This window comes from Euprymna scolopes, chromosome 18, assembly GCF_053919585.1.
Source record: "Euprymna scolopes isolate OS-2025 chromosome 18, ASM5391958v1, whole genome shotgun sequence".
Taxonomy (NCBI): Eukaryota; Metazoa; Mollusca; class Cephalopoda; order Sepiida; family Sepiolidae; genus Euprymna; species Euprymna scolopes.
In genome coordinates this window covers 17,812,999-17,830,226 of record NC_136499.1, presented here as the reverse complement: position 1 = coordinate 17,830,226, position 17,228 = coordinate 17,812,999, and the positions used below count along the sequence as shown (strand labels likewise).

The following is a 17,228-nucleotide window of genomic DNA, read 5'->3' as shown; positions in this document are numbered from 1 at the left end:
AAAACCATTCATTTAATTATATCAATCAAGGAATCTATTTTGCCCTTAAGTCATCCGAAGAAGTAGTAACCAAAAGAAAATAAAATGCATTTGGGCATAAATACAAAATCCGAAAAAATATATATTTTATTATTTTACAGGTGATTGGTAAAGTTTCCTTACGTAAAGAAGAATTACACAAATACCATGGCAAAGATCATTGGTTTCCACTCTCACATGTCGGATCAAATACAGAAGTACAGGTGAGTTTGATTTTCTCTCTCTCTCTCTCTCTCGTCTTACTCCCACAGGATTCCCATCAACCACCACTACTTGAATAAATTTGGTTTCTTTGTATGATTCTAGATTTTACTAAAGATGAGGCCATTACTCAAAGTGAACAATCGGAAAGTACTAGACTTTGAGGTTTTCATATTCTGTAGCGTGAATGATACAGAAAACCTCAAACTATTCGGTTGGCGCAAAAGGTTTTGCTGATTTTAAAATTTCATCTTAAAAATGAAAAACTGTTTTTGAAAATCTTTATTCGTAACAATAACAACTCTTGCTCTATATAATTTAATTCCATCTGTCAACGAGCTTATAAATGTTTTTCCTTGTAAAATTCTTTAGGTTTTCATGTGAAATATGAATCTAACTCCTATTCAATCTCTTTCATGATGTTAAACTAAGCCCATCTAAATGGTTTTGTAATCCTCGAAATAAGTGATAATCCAAAAGAGCTAGGTCATGAGAATATGCAGGATGAGGCAAGGTTTCCCAATCAAATTCAAGATCTTTTGTCAGTGGTACTGTGTGAGGGCAAGAATTATCATGATGAAAGATGACTGCCTTTCTGTTGACTAAAGAAAGTCGCTTTCAGCTCAACATTGGTGAGAATATTACACAAAAATATGAATGATGCCTTAATAATCTGAAATAAAATTATAAATTAATCATAATGATATTTTCAAGTAATAATAATCTCCATAAAGTAAATTATGGTTAAAATGCTATTTTTACAAACTGGCAAAAACGTTTACACAAACCTGACATTACATGATATGAAAAAAAAAAAAAAATTTGAATATAGTTTTTTTTTACTTTTTGGTAAGAAAGGTTTTTCTTTTTATGACTATATATTCAAGAGTCTGGAAAAAATGACTGATTTCAGAACATATTCCTGCATAATTAACAAATTTATCACCTATTTTGTTCAATTGGTCAGATATCATTGCATAATGAGATTTGGGATTGAAACACTTTGTTTTTTCTAGTCATTTGCTAAATATATTTATTTCTTATATGGTGAGCACTTTGAGAACAATATGAAAAGCTTTTCTATAGGCAATTCACTCACTTAGAGGAATTAATTTTTTTTTTCTCTTTTTTTTGTGTGTGTGGGAGAGTGTTTAAATCTCACTCCATTTTTGCTCTCATTTATACTTTAATTGGTGTGGGGCACAGAGCGAGGGGAGGAGGGGTAGTGGCAGTTACCATAAAAAAAAAAACTTTCCTTGCATGGACTGGACTCTCCCATGGCGACTCACCACCACCACCACAAAAAAAAAAAAAAAAAAAAATTTGTGATAATGGAAAATGTCACCGTCAGAGCTGGAAAAAATTGACAAGACAGCAGCCATCTTGGTTGGAAATTTAAAAGCCGTAAAGAGTTAATATGTGAGATGAAATAAAAAGAATTTATAACTACTTTAAAACACAAAAAAATGATGCAGGTTGATTGCAAAATAACTTATGGTAAAATTATCTGTTGTATATTTGGCCCAGGTTTAACACTTGAACTCTACATGAGATACATAGATATTCAAATGTTAATAAAGAAATTGAGAACATAATTTTCCTATCCTTACTGGATTCCAGGACAAGAATTTATCTGGTCTGGTGGAGTATCCAGCATCGTGCTATTATTTGAGGTAACATTACTTGGAGATAGTGCACCACTCCTCGTAAAAGGTAATGTGGGTTAGCCATAGAAAGGAGATCTTATTTGTGCTGCGAATACTATGTGATTTTTAATATTTAGTAAGGGTTTACATCTAGGGAAAAATATCCTCATGCCAGGTTCGTCTGACAAACCCCTGTAGAGAGAGACTTGATACACTCGAGGATAGTATCTAGTAGGCATTCAAGTTCTCTGTGTAGTCATGCATTATCAAATGAAATTTTTTCTGAGATGCTCCCATGCAGAAATTTTATAGCAAGCCCCACTCTCCCCAATGGTTTACTTCTACTTGCGCAACTGCCATTGCTCAAAGGCAGCATGCATACCGCAGATTTAACCGACATAAGTCCAGTTCGAACAAGCATAAGTATATAGAAGCTAGAAATAACGTTAAGAAAGAAATAGCGACAGCTAAGAGAGAATTTACTGAAACCACTAAAAAACGCATCGAAGCACAAAAATTAGGAACTCATGACTTCTGGAAATTCTACAACAGTGTAGTAAATAATGGGTAATCAACAATTCCTCCACTAACCAACAATCACGAGGTTGTTTGCTCAGCAACCGACAAGGCTAATATGCTTGCTAGCCAGTTTGCCTCAAACTCCACACTGGACCCTTCCAACCACCCCCTGCCTGACTTTCCTTTGCGGACAGACGCCACGCTAGACGATCTACAAATCAACCCTGCTCAGGTACATGCTATCATAAAAAACCTTGACACTTCAAAAGCATGTGGTCCTGATCTCATCCCAGCTGTGCTATTAAAAATGTGCTCAGCTGAAGTAGCTCCAGTTCTCTCCAAACTCTACAACAAAGGCCGCTGCGAAGAAGGTAAGCTCTCTCTACTGTGCTAGAAAACTACTGACACCTGAAAGTATCCTGTACCTCTACAAGGCCACCATTCGCCCATGCATGGAGTATTGCTGTCACATTTGGGCTGGTGCATCTGCTACTAGTCTCTTGCTCCTAGACAAGGTTCAAAAGAGAGTCGCCAATCTGATAGGCCCTGAACTGGCATCTAAGCTTCAGCCTCTGTCCCATCGACGAAACGTTGCATCCCTTTGCCTGTTCTACAAGTATTTTAATGGTGAATGCTCTGACGAACTGCAGACACTTGTGCCCCCACGACGTAGACACCCTCGACAAACCCGACAGGCAGCTAAATCCCACCCCCACACAGTAGAGATCCCTAGATGTAGAAGATCTTTCTACTCCAGTAGTTTCTTCCCCAGAATCGCTAGACTCTGGAATTCCATTCCAGGTCCCTGCTTTCCCAACTGTACTGACATGCAGAAGTTCAAGTGTAACTTGAACCGACATCTTGCTGCTCAAATCCCAACATAGTACCCCAGTAGCTGCTACCCCTGATAGTAGCCCCCTACACCACAGTGGCAATGTGTCTTGTTTGGGGTGAAAATGTAATTTAAAAAAAAAAAAAAAAAGATGCTTGCTGGAAATTGATTGTTTCGCAACAAATAAAATCTAATTTTTCAGAGGCCCAAAGCCTTTCAGATGATCATCACTGATGAAGCATTTAATCAATACAGACTGGTGAATATACTGAAATAGTTTTGTTCAAGGCCACAATTCTGAAGCACTCAAAATTCAAACCTCACAAGTTACTGAATTGCTACAAATGTTATGTTTTTGTTTTGTACAATTTCCTTTTTACTGTTCTTTTTGATGGACAATAAATGGATGCACTTTGACTGCAGCTCAAACGACACTAATGGATGTCGGCCTTTGTGTAGAAACAAAAGGAATGTGATTAGAGACTATAGCTAATCTGTTCACTGTTAATCTCTGCATCTTCAAAAGTAGCTGGTCGATGAGTTTGGAAACCGACCGATGCAAATAGAAATTGGCTGATCATTTTTCTTCAATGATTATTTTATTTATTTATTTTTTTTTTTTTTCCTGTGAAATATTTTAATGTTTTATTGGTATTTATTAATAGACATGTGACACGTGGTGGTTTTAATGTGAGGTGCCTAGTGCATTCATGTAGTTATTTACCAAAATTGTATAAAGAAGTCTTTTAGCATTAATTATATTCACAGCTGAAAGGAACATTTTTAGCATAGAACCGTATGTGACTTACTAAAATATGTCAAGTTTTGTTTTGTATCAGTTTTTTAAATTACAAATCTTAAGTATCTTTTAAAATGTGTTTCTTTAGATCAGGGGTTCTCAACTGAGGTCCACATGGACCCTAGGGGTCCATGGAATATTTCTGGGGGTCCACAGGCAAAACAACAAAATACAAGATACTGGTAAAGAATTATTATCACTCTAATTTAGAAGATTATTATTATTATTATTATTATTATTATTATTATTATTATCATCATCATCATAATTATTATAGTTGTAGAATACTTTATTTGCATTAAATTAGTTTTCATTTAAAAATAAAGCTTAATTATATAATATTTCTTTGATTATTAAAACCTCAAAATTTATATGAGTGAAAAATAGAAGATTGTCTTATGATGAATAGTTATGGAAGGGGTCTACCAAGATAAAAAGAAGGGAAAAGGGGTCCATGAGTAAAAAAAGATTGAGAACGACTGCTTTAAATGAATGCAGACTTTGTATTTTCGTACAAGGGATTGGATGCATTGGTGGCTTCCTTCAGTTTTGACAGACTATGGATACCCACTGTAAGGGTGCCTGCGCATGAAATTTTTGTGGCAAGAGTTGCGCAATTTCCAACCACGCCTTTCTTGGGTCGACATTGTTAAAATACCAGTGGCAAGTGGGGGTTCAGGACGACTTGAAACAATGCCGAGATAAGCGGAAAGCACATACAGTGCCTAGAATTCCCAAATGGTCACCCATTTGATAATAGCCAGGCTCAACGTTGCTTAATTTCAATGATCTGACTAGAACTGGTGTGTCAATATGATTATGCCGTACACTGGATGCATTATGAGAGAGTTGAAGCCTTTCATGAACAAAGCCATCTGCAAACTTTTTTACAGTTGATTATGAAGGAGATTATAACACAAATGCAGAATATTTGCCACAAACGAGTGTTTATTTTTACCATTTTTTTTCTAAAGTAAAACTATATGAAAACATTTTTATTTTATACTACAAATTATGAATTGCTTTGATTAATTCCCCCCCCCCAAAAAAAAATAATGAAGAGAAAAAATTCACAATCATTATTGATAAAATTATCTTAGTGTTTTTTTGTTTTTTTCCCCCCTAATTTAAAAATTAAAATTATTTTGTTTATTTTTATTATTAATGACATGAGCATTTAAAAAAAAACATGTCCTCACAATGTTTGGAATAAGTTTTTGTTTTTGTTTTGTTTTTTTTATTAAGAATGTTAGCAGTCACACTTTGGATGTTTTTAATGAAAAATGGCTGAACATTTGTAAATAAAAATAAGCATGTATATTTTTGTATTAAAAATAGTTGGAGTGAGGGTGGGCACTAATTAGTCCAATATCGATTTATCCAAATAATTGATATCAATGACAAAATCCAACAAGAGGACTTTATATATTAGGAAATAAAAGGCACATGCCATTTTTATCTATTTATTTTTTTTTACTTGTTTTCGTGGGGAGGGGGGGGGGTACCAAATTATTTTATATAGGATTTTGAAACTTCATGATATTTTCCTTTTTAATTAACTCTAAAATAAGTTAATAAATTGACTTTTATTTGTTAAATTTTACAAATCACGATTATTATTTATTTATTTGATTATTATTAGTACAATATTTGATAAAAAAAACTTTTATTCATTTTTTTTTCTTTTTTTCTTTTTTTTTTTTTTTTTAGAGAGATTAAGAAAAATATCGGTAAAAACGGATCACTTTTCCATTATCTTTTTTTTTTTTTTTTTTTTCAGTTTGTCTTTACAACAATAATGGATTGTAGTTTTGTCTCCTTAAAATTTTGCATAAAACATGAAGCCAAATAATTGCATGCAATGAAAATAGTGGGGTTCCGTGTGTACATTTTTAATTATTTTGTAGGATTTCAAAAAAATCCTAATATACAAATATTGGGTGGGCTAGACATTTTGTTTTTCAAACCGCTTGAACGTTTTAAAGTGAGCAAAACTGCTATAAAAAAAAATGTCCAGCTAGGTACAAGAGTAACTTATCTTGCCTTTCATAACATTTATTTGACTTTCTGACCACTTTTTCGAAGGACAGTAAAACATACCCTTTTATTCACTTATTTGACAACTGATTTTTTGAAAAAAATTTGGTCTGGTCTGAAAACTAGGATCAGTATCTATTCTGTCCTCCGTCAGAGGAGGATAAATCCTTCTAGATTGAGGCATATATTTTTCTCATCCAGAATACCTTTTTGGATTTTACTAACATTAAATACTAAAGACAACTAAATAAAGACATCCTAAACGTTGCCTTTTGATGCAAGGGAGATAAGTAGGAATTATAACCTTAGGAAAGGGACGTAACTTTTGCAGTTTTGTAACTGAGTTATTTGATTTATGAAATATTTTGTTTTTTAGGGCAAAGTTCACGTGGAAATACGATTTGATGAATATCTTAACACAGAACCAGAGTCTTTCTCATCCCATCGAATGGTGGTCAGGTGAGCCATGCATTTCTTTTTTGTTTTTATTTTAAAACAAATTTAAAATTGTAAAAATTAACATTTTGATTTTTTTTTTTTTTACAAAGGAGTCACCACTTATCAAAGCCCGGAGACCACTCGAGGATAAGGGTTAATGATAGTACAGTAGTCAATGGGAAAATGTCATAGTAATCGTTAGTAGCGGAAATTTGGTAAATTGGATTACTTAAAAATCATAAAGAATTTGTTCACATTGGACTTGAAGACGGTCATATTGTATATGTATTTATATTGTATTTATATATATATATACAATATATATATATATATTGTATATATATACATAAATATTTTGTTATTGGCATTTTTTTGCTGAAAAGCAGGAAAACAGAATGGAGTTCCACAGGCATGCAGTTCTAAAAAAGTAGTTTTCTAAAATATATTTGTCTTATTCAAATATTTATTAACTTCATGTCATATTGAAAATAATGTATTGCTGCTTGATACATAATTTTAAGAAGTGTGTGTGTGTGTATATATATATATATATATATATATATAATGTTGTTGTTTCGTCCAATGTCAGTTTGGTTTCGATTCAAACTGATGACACAGAAATCATATTTCTTTTTAAAACTTTTGGTATCACTACTATATATTGGGTAAAATATAATAATCAATAGAGAATTTGTTCTATGATAATAAATGTGAAATAAAATTTTAAAAAAAAGAGCAAAATATATTTTTATTGACATAGACAAATGTACATGGTCACGACACTGGACATGCTAATGTTTTGGACAGGTGGTCGGTCAGAATCACAAGTCTTTGTTGTTTTAAGAACCAAACTTCTTCTGTGGAAGGCAAACTTGACCGACCATCTGTTTGAAACATTAGCACGTCCAGTGTTGCGACCACATAAATTTGTTTATATCAATATATATCAATATATATATATATATATCAATATATATTAGCCAAAAGTAGGTGGTCAATATAAAAAACATTTATTTAAAGCTGACATGTACAACTATGTAATAAGGCAATTATATTATTGAAAATTAAATGTTATTTTGTCAACGCAAGTGTTCAAACTGTTTTATACAGCTTTGAAGTCAGCCTCTTATGCTGTAAACATTTTCTATTTTTGGCTCCCCCATGTGTGTGTGTCTATATATATATATATATATATATATATATATATATATATATATATATGTCTCGGAAGTAGAGTGAAAAGCACATCTTATTTTTCTTTTATTAATATTATTTTTTTTCCTTGTACACATGTTTGTGAATTATTCCATGGATTTCTGCCTTTGGATTATTATGGACCATCTTCTTCCAATTATGGGATGTCTTTGGATTTTACTTGTACAAATGGAAATTCTTTTAACTTTCTTGAAGTTTTACATTTGGATTTTACCGTCACTGGATTTTTTATCTTCCACCAGACTATCCATTCATGTGTAATCACCTTTTTCTTTACCATATTCCCTCTGCTTAACTTATTTTGTTTTCAAGTAAGATCTTTGACTTACTTGTTGTTTCATCAAATACTTCTGCATGCAAAATCCGATCCCGCATTTTGCTAATTCCTACCCTCTGATGAGAAGGAGAGTATTTCTTCGAAACTCTGCGAATTAAGGACTATCCATTTATCTAGTGTTTCCTTTTCAGATTAAATATGTTTTTAACTCATTTCAAAGTGTTTTTTAACATATTTTATTTACTGGCTGCTCATATATATATATATATATATATATATATATAAAGATTTTGTTATTGGCATTTTTTTTTTTTTTTTTTTTTTAGTGATATTAACAACTTTGAAACGCTATTGTTTTTATATTTTTTTTCCGCTACCTAAGCGTTTTTTTTTTGTTTTTTTTGTTTTTTTTTAAGAACTATAAACTCTTATTGTTATTCATATATATATGAATAGATCACCCTTATTTTCTTATGGGATGTATTTATTTTTATTATTAAATATTTTTTTACGTGCATAAAAGTATCGCTAAAAAAAAATGCCAATAACAAAACCTTAATTTTATAAGCGATAAAAAACCATGCTTAAAGTGGTAATCGACTGTGGTACATCGGTTAAGTATCCAAAGCCAGAAACACGTGTAATTATGGGATGTCTTTGGATTTTACTTGTACAAATGGAAATTCTTTTAACTTTCTTGAAGTTTTACATTTGGATTTTACCGTCACTGGATTTTTTATAGCTTATCTATAGGTATACTATAGGTATTATCCATAGGTATACTTTTATGCACACAAAATATTTATTATATATATATATATATATATATACATATACAGGGTCATCAGTATTTATCGTTACAACTTAAAGTGGTTATATTTAGGAAATTAAACAAAATTTTTAATTTTTGCAAATGTAGTATTCTAGAAAAAGCAATAGAAAGTTAATACACAAAATATTATTCGATATGTCCACCATCTGTGTCAATAACTAGTTGAAGACATTTAGGAAAAGCCTTACATGTCACGAATTACTTTCTGGGGGACTTTGGCCTACTCCTTCTGTGGTTTGACTTTCAAAGCTTCCAAACTTTGATGGTGAGTGGCCGAGACCTTGCTCTCAAGGTATGACCAGATCCCGAAATCAAGGGGATTCAGATCAGGGGAAGATGGGGGCCATTCCTCTTTGGGAATCAAGTGGGGGACATTCTCGGAAAACCACTCTTGAGTCTTTTGGCCCCATGTGATGGTGCGGAATCGTGCTGAAAAAAACCAGGGATGTTTTTTGAAGTGCTTCTGTGCCCAGGGCAACAATGCGCCAACGAGGATGTCATCTTGATAGTTTTGCTGGTTCAATTTCACCCCCTGGTCAACAAAAAAGAGGGGACTTTTACCGGACTCTGCCCAAACCATCACTGAGGCGGCACATTGTTTCCTTGTCACCCATCCCTCGACCAAACCCGATCGTCTTGGGTGATAAAGTGGTGTTCAACATCAAATTTCTTCTCATCACTGAAAACGAGATTTGTTAGCATGCCATCCTGAATGCGGGAAAGAAGAATCTGGTATCTTTGGATTCGTTTATCAACAACTTGAGCAGAAACGTGTTGTTTCGTGACATGCTTGAATGGAGACATCTTCGGAGCACACTTGACATGGTCCCATACGACACTCTTGACTCTTTAGCCAGATCTGGATGGATCTCTTAGGATTCCTCCTGATCTTTTCTCTGATGGATTTAACAAGTTCAGGGGTTCTAGCTGTTCGAGGGCGACCTTGCCTGGCCTATTCTGAATGTCCCCAGTCTCCTCCAAACGTTTTAATGTCCTCCACACCAGCATTCTGTTCACTTTCATGCTCTTACAGATATCTTTCCTAGAGTTCCTTGCTTTAAAAAGCTAAACAATTGCAACCCGCTTGTCTAAAATACTATTCATGGTTATATTCTGGTATCTGAAATTATAAAGATTCATGAATAAGTGTCAAAAATAGAGGAATACCAAGAAAAATTATTAAAATTATAGTTTGAAATAGACTGCAACGCTAAATATTGATGATCGTGTGTGTGTGTGTGTGTGTGTGTGTGTGTATATATATATATGTATATGTGTGTGTATGTATGTATGCTCCATTTTCTTCCTTTGCGAAAACATAACCCTATTGATATTAAATGTTGATGTGGTTTTGACTATACCCCAAAACGCTATCGCCATCGAAAATGGCCTCTATCAAAGACAGGGACTACGCCACAAATTATTCCAGTAAATAAACATTTTCATGGAAAAAATCGTAATTACTCTGTTTTCTATGTTTTTTAGGGTCATCGAATGTTTGGATTTGACCGTGGTTAATGGTGCGTGCAATCCATATTCTGTTATTACAGTTACGTTTGGCAAATCTCGGCATCGGGAAGAAGTGAAACGAACGAGTGTCAAAAAGAAAACAATCTGTCCGCAATTTGACGAAACCTTTTTCTTTGATGTAAGCTGATTTTGTGTCTGTGAAAAACTAACTTTATAAACTTGATATTTTTTTATTTTTTTTTTTATTTTTTTTTTTTTAGCAAGCAGTCTGCGTTACCCAGAAACGTATTCTGATCCCTTATTATTTCAACATAAATATTTTCTATTTTTATTGCTTATGAGTAAAAGAACTTTAATCTGCGGATTAGGACCTGTGGCACAGTGGTTAGAGTACTTGGAAAAATCAGCTGTAAAAGTGATATTCTCCTGCAGGTTGAAAATTCAATTTTCGGTGTGGGTAACCGAAAAAATACAATTGCTAATTACTTAGGACCTCTATCCAGTCATGGTTGATGGAACAAGAGCATGCTACCCCTGCGAAGTAAATAAAGGGTTCCACTCGAATTCCAGAATTTGACAGAAACATTCACAAGTTTGACAGAGGTTACATCGACTGAAATATTGTGAAAATAACACTCAAGATGAGAATGGTAGTCCGAAGTATCTAAATATTATGAATAACCAATCCTCGTCTCAAAAATTCAGAAATACAGGCATTCTACATTATCCCGGAACACACATCTTTAGTTTGGATCTCCTTATTTTTATTTATTTATTTTTTTTCAATAGAAATGTTTTCTATCGTAATTATTTATGTGTAAAATATCTTTAAAAACAATTTCTTCGATGAAAGAGCATGTATTTTCTTGACTCTGCAGTCACTAATTTGAACTCTGATGACCACAAGCAATAAAATATTCACAATTTTTAATTTTTTTTTTACCATAAACTGATTGAGGTTATACTAATTAAGAATATATAATGTCTGTAAATGTATTTTTGATTGTTGCTGAGGTTTTTGTTTTGTTAATAGAAACAGAAATGACGATCTTTCTTTACATAATAGAAGATCAGAAATCGGTAAAGTGATTGATATTAAATCTTGGGGATAATAAAGCATTTGAATAGTGTCTTTTTAATGTTTAATTAGTTAATTCCTGAAGAAAATATATACATCCACTGGCTGTGGGTGATAGAATAAACAAGACTCTAAAGTTGCTGAATTTTTTTGGAATTTTTTAGATTGATAATTTGTATTAATTGGACTACTGTTCTCATCTTAAGTGTTATTTTCACATTTTGACAGAAAAATTCCTGAGTGACAAGATAGACATGAAGAAGGTTGAAGGTTAGATTGGCTGAAACGTAAGAATAACACTCAAGATAAAAACAGTAGTTCAAATAATACAAAAAATTAATTTTCATCTAAAAAATAATTTTAAAAACACGATATTCAAGAATGTTTCTTTTTAACTGGTTACTTCAAAACAGGTTTACATGCTAGCAGAAGGTGCTTGGTATTATTTACCCAAGTATGAGTGATAACAAATCTCTTGAATCCTTCAGATTTCTGAGTAGGGGGAACGCATGTTTAATTAGTGTTGTGTAATAGACCAATCTGTGTCTGTTAGAGAATGATTGTTCGTCAACTGCATCGTGCAAAAGCAACATTTATTCTGCCATCTATATATAAAAGTGAAAGTGTGTGTGTCTGTGTGCATTTTTTTGTGTGTTCGCCAAAGGCTTTGGGGGGGGGCAGTGGGGTCACTAAATCTTACAACTTTTTATATACTGTCTAGATTGTAATATCTCCGATTTATGAAACTAGGTCGCGTCTATCTTTTATTTCAGCGACTTTTATTTGTGCTGTGATTTAATTTTCTCTACTACTATGGCGTGATGTTTGACCTAGAAAACCACACGTTCACATTCGTTTAACCACCTGCCTTCTTAAATGTTTAATTTCATCAATTATCACTCCCCCGCCCTCGTAGTGTCATGGTAACTTATCAGGCTATTCGCCTCAAGGCTTAGAGTTCGAGCCTACCCCCCTCCCAAAACTTTTTTTCTTTTCACCTGGGCAACGCGAGGCACCCTTGCTAGTCTATAACATAAATCTCACCTGTATGTCTGTCTAAAACTTTTGACAGAGGCAACGGATTTTCACGAGATTACTATCATTTTGAAGCTTGACCCTTCGGACAACAAATATAGAAAAATTGGCCAAAAACATTAATTCCTTCATCCTCAACTGGGCACTTTTCTTCTGGAAGGGTCGGTTGTTTTGCTGACATTTTTGTGCAAGTCATTCAAACCTCACGTAAACATTGCATAAAAGGCGTTATTTTGACTGTCTGTGACGTCACAACCGCAGTAGACACATCAATAAGAGCATTTGTTTTTTGTTTTTTTTGTTTTCACCTTTTTTTTTCCTTTGCTGCATTTACGGGTTCGGGCCTACTTACTACTCCTATTTTTTTTCTTTTTTTTTTTTTTTTTCTTTTTTTGCTCAACCAACACCCTTATACACACCTCCACTTTCTTTTCCACCTTCATGTCATGAGTTCGAGCCTGCCTGCCTACTACAACTTGTTTTTTTTTTTTGCTCAACACACACCACCAAATACCTGGGCAATGCTGGGCACCCAGGCTAGTAAGAAGATAAGTGACCTATGGATTGGTTGTGTTGTTGAGTGCAACTCTCATTGCTGTTTGTTGATTAATCTTTTACAAAATATACGTCTGCAAAACAAATCCAAAGTTTATATGCATTTTTTTGCCACAAAGGAATAAACTGTTGTAAACCCAAACAATGAATTTTTGTTTTCCATAAATAAAAATAACCAGGTTTTATTTAATTTTTTTTATAATGGTGTTACCACTTATCAAAGCTCAAAGGCCTTTTGAGGATAAAGGTTAATGAGTGTATGGTGGTCACTGAAGAGGTAGTAGTGGAAATTGGGCAGTTGTAGGAAAGAAGCTTTGTTTGTGGAACAGATGAAGAGTTGGGAAAATTGTTGGTAATTGTTGTAGCTAGTTGAGTGTTTTTTTTTTTTTTAATGTTTGGTGGGAGGGAGCATAGAATGAAGCTCACACGAGCACTTGTCATGAAAATAATGATAGAGTAGAGACATGCTTGCAACGTCTTTTTCATAATTTCTTTGATGTCAATCATTTTGATTTTCTATTTATTTTTTATTTTTATTTTTAGTTGGACAAAAGAAATCAAAATGGTGATAAGAACCAATATATCTTTGAAGATTTTCTCAGTGGAGATTTATGGTAAAACGTTTCATACTGATATTTTCTTTAATATTTAAAAAAAAAATTGTTATGTCTCAAGAAATAGCCTCTTTTTGTCATTGCGGTTTTGGAAGAACAAAAGTATTTTTAGGGAAAGAGGGTATTCAAGTCATCTTGCATATTTCCTTCTCCATCAAAGTTGTTTGACTAAACAGATAACACCTAGTCGTATTTTTTAATCAGCATCAGCTTAATTTCTAAAAAAGAAAAAAAATTATTTGAGAGTTAAAATAAATTTATATCATTTAATGTCATCAAGATGTACACACATTTATTAATGTTATCATGCAACGGAAAGTAACTAATTTATTTTCAGAGTTATTTCCCTTGTACCAACTTGAATTGTGTGTAATATATTATTACATTATATAACCATATATTATTACATTATATAAGCATATATTATTACATTTAAATAATAATGTATTTCTGGTTATATAAATGTATTCGTATTTAGATCCTGAATGTTATCCTATCAAAATATTTTTTTTATTTATTCCTAATCTGAGATGATTTACTTTCTAGAAATTCTTTTACATATTTTTCTGTTTAAAAGAAAATCAATTAAATTTTTGCTCTATTTTCTGTGCCTTTTTGTTTGTAGCATATCCTTGTGGCACGACGATACTAAAGTGTCTCGAGAGATGCTGGGTGGAATGTTTCCTGGTGCTTTTCTTGGGGAAGTGAAGATCCCATTGCGAGAGTTAGATCCAAAGTCCATTCACAAAGCATGGTCAGTTTTTTTTTCTTTGTTTTATTTTTAACTGTACAAGAGAACTTTGAACAAACCTGACAAACAGCAAAATCCCACCCATTCACCATTGAAGTCCCTAAATGTCAAGAAGTCTTAGACCCTAGACTGCAAGACTTTGAAATTTTTATCTCGTTTCTTTGACTGTATTAACTTGCAGAAGCTTAAATGTAATGTGAACAAACATCTCGCTGCTCAACTTCCTACAGTATCCTGTTAGATACAATCCCAAATAATAGCCCCTTATATTTAAGTGGCAATATGCTTTGTTTATGGTGAGAAAGAGTATAAAAAAAATAATGGCAGCCTACATATTTTGTTCATCTTAGAGATACTGCAACTTAAGTTATTAATTTAGTAAGGGGAGGGCGGAAATGTGGGTTAAAATTTATGAAAAATGATTGTCGAAATGAGTAACATATCCAAGAATTATGAAAAATGATGAAATGTGAGTTAATTGATTGGTGTGTTTGTAATGAAATAATCAGCCCAGACAATATATCAAAGTTATTTTAGTAAGGGGAAAGCAGAAATGTGGGTTAAAATTATGAAAAATGATTGCTGAAATTAGTAAAATATCCAAGAATGATGAATGTGAGCTAATTGATTGGTGTGTTTGTAATGAAATAATCAGCCCAGACAGTATATCAAAGTTATTATTTTAGTAAGGAGGGGTGATAATGTGGGTGAAAATTATGAAAAATGATTGTTGTGATTAGTAACATATCCAAGAATTATGAAAAATGATGAAATGTGAGTTAATGGATTGATGTGTCAATGCATTTCTGTAATTATTTGGAAAACCTGCTGAGTTATGTTCAAGAAAATTTATTACTTAAAAATATGGTGTCGGTAGTCGGGAGGAAAAAACACCGTAATGTGTAATTTTGTAGTGAAGCAAGGATTGCCTAATCCTTAAACGTCTCAACATATTTGTGTATTTGTTTGTAAAACCTGCTGAGTAATCTTCTGAAAATTATGTCTTTTTTCCCAAAAAATTTGTTGTCGGTAGTGGGGAATGAAAATGAAACACAGTAATGTGGAATTTTATTATGAAGCAAGGGTTGCCTAATCATTAACTGTCTCAATGTATTTATGTATTAATTTGGAAATCTTAATGATCCATCTTCTAAAAATTGTTCCAGTTTTCTTAAAATTATGGTAACCTTGGTGGGAAGAGAAATTATTTAACATATGTTGTACAATAACTGTCGAGAGTATGTGAAATTGTTTCATATATGTATTTAAATTACCCATCCGAGGGTAGGTAAAATTATTTAAAATATGTGTTGTATATTACCCGTCCTTGTAATGGTAAAATTATTTCATATACATGCTGTAAATTACCTCTCCTAGGAAAGGTATAATTATTTCATACGTGTAATACCCGTCCTAGAGTAGGTAAACTATTCTTTTGTTTGAAATAGCAAATGATACATAGACATTAAAAGTTTCTCTCTCCTAAGAATAACAAATATATTCAAAATCAAATTCAATTTTCTCATTGTTTATACGGTCCCAAGCATCGTCAAGTAGCCCTGCTAGTATTATCTATAATATAAATCTCACCGGTCTGTTTCAATGTATGTATGTTTGTATGTCTGCCTAAACATTAAAAAAAGTTCTTTTTGACCTCCTTGTTTTTTAGTCACTTAATGATGGCTATAAATTTTTTGTATGGGAATAAGGGTCGGTGGAGAAATACATAAAATGATGGAGGAAAGGTTGAGAATGGCTGCTCTTGAGTGCTGGCTTTTCAAATCCCATTTTCTGACCCTTGTGTCACATCATCCCACCATAAAGATAAATAAATTGAAAAGGATGAGTGAAATTTACCTTGGCAGCTATTATCATAAAATAGATAAACATGGCTCTAGTAGTGGATGGACGTGTTGGTGAAGAGATATTTTAGCTTGAATTATAACTAGGAAAAAAAAAAATTTTAACACAGGAAAAGTGGAATTTTATTGTTGAAAACAAAAAATGACAAGCATTTATCCCTTTTTATTTTGTGCATCATGATAGAATATTTCCATGAACAAGAATAGACTTATTATTAGCAGACAATAGGTAAGTATTATCTAAGTACAGGGTGGAACTATAAAAGTGTCGCCCTAAAGAAAACAACACTACAGCTTTATTTCAAAACTTTTATTGAAAAAATCAATTCAGGTAACTTGATTATGTAGTAGAGCTGACATCTATTCAATGTACCCGCCTTCAGCCTCAATCACCACTTTAATACGAGTCTTTAACTAGGAGCATGCTTTTTCCATAAGCGCCAGTGGGAGCTCGGCAGATGGTAGTGGTCAGGCTGGCTTTGATGTTGTGAGGGGTCATGTTGGTGATGTTCTTGACATATGACCAAACGAAGTAGCTCAGTGGGTTCAGGTTAGAGGAGGAGGGGGGCAGTGAGAGAAGGGTACAAAGTCGTAACACTCCTTCTGAAGCCAAACCTGAGCATCTTTGGACTTGTGGGCTGATACCGAGTCCTGTTGCCACATCTAGGGTCTGCCAACAGCCACCTGATTGCACCAGGAGATCACCACACTCTTCAGCACATCCAGGTACACTTTGGTGTTGACTTTCAAGCCGACTTCAAAGATGTGATGTGGCATGATGTGGCCCTCACTTGAAACAGCTCCAAAGACCATAACCATGGCTGGAAACTTTTTTATCACCCGTGGCATATCCCTGTTATTTGTGGCAATCCAGCCATGTATTTTGAGGGAACTGGCAACTTGGATTGCTAAAAAACAGGAGTTATACAGCAGCGCATCTCTGTTCTCACTCGTTGAACATTGTGTCACTTTCAGACATAATAGAAGGTTCCTATCGCTCTTGGGATTTGTACACAACTGGCTAATTG

At 33.3% G+C, this 17,228-nt stretch overlaps 2 protein-coding genes across 2 annotated transcripts in view; one reads left to right on the top strand and one right to left on the bottom strand.

Moving 5' to 3' along the window:
* Positions 1-17,228, bottom strand: part of LOC145297508 (ras GTPase-activating protein 3-like) — a 471,570-nt gene that overhangs the window by 127,495 nt on the left and 326,847 nt on the right. The gene's annotated exons all lie outside the window — the stretch shown is intronic.
* LOC145297899 (ras GTPase-activating protein 3-like) overlaps positions 1-17,228 on the top strand; it is a 65,207-nt gene that overhangs the window by 7,287 nt on the left and 40,692 nt on the right. The window contains exons 2-6 of the mRNA XM_080144235.1: positions 141-242; positions 6,450-6,532; positions 10,321-10,483; positions 13,517-13,587; positions 14,213-14,341. Of these exons, the coding sequence (XP_080000361.1) occupies positions 141-242; positions 6,450-6,532; positions 10,321-10,483; positions 13,517-13,587; positions 14,213-14,341 (548 nt within the window). The remainder of the gene's footprint in view (positions 1-140; positions 243-6,449; positions 6,533-10,320; positions 10,484-13,516; positions 13,588-14,212; positions 14,342-17,228) is intronic.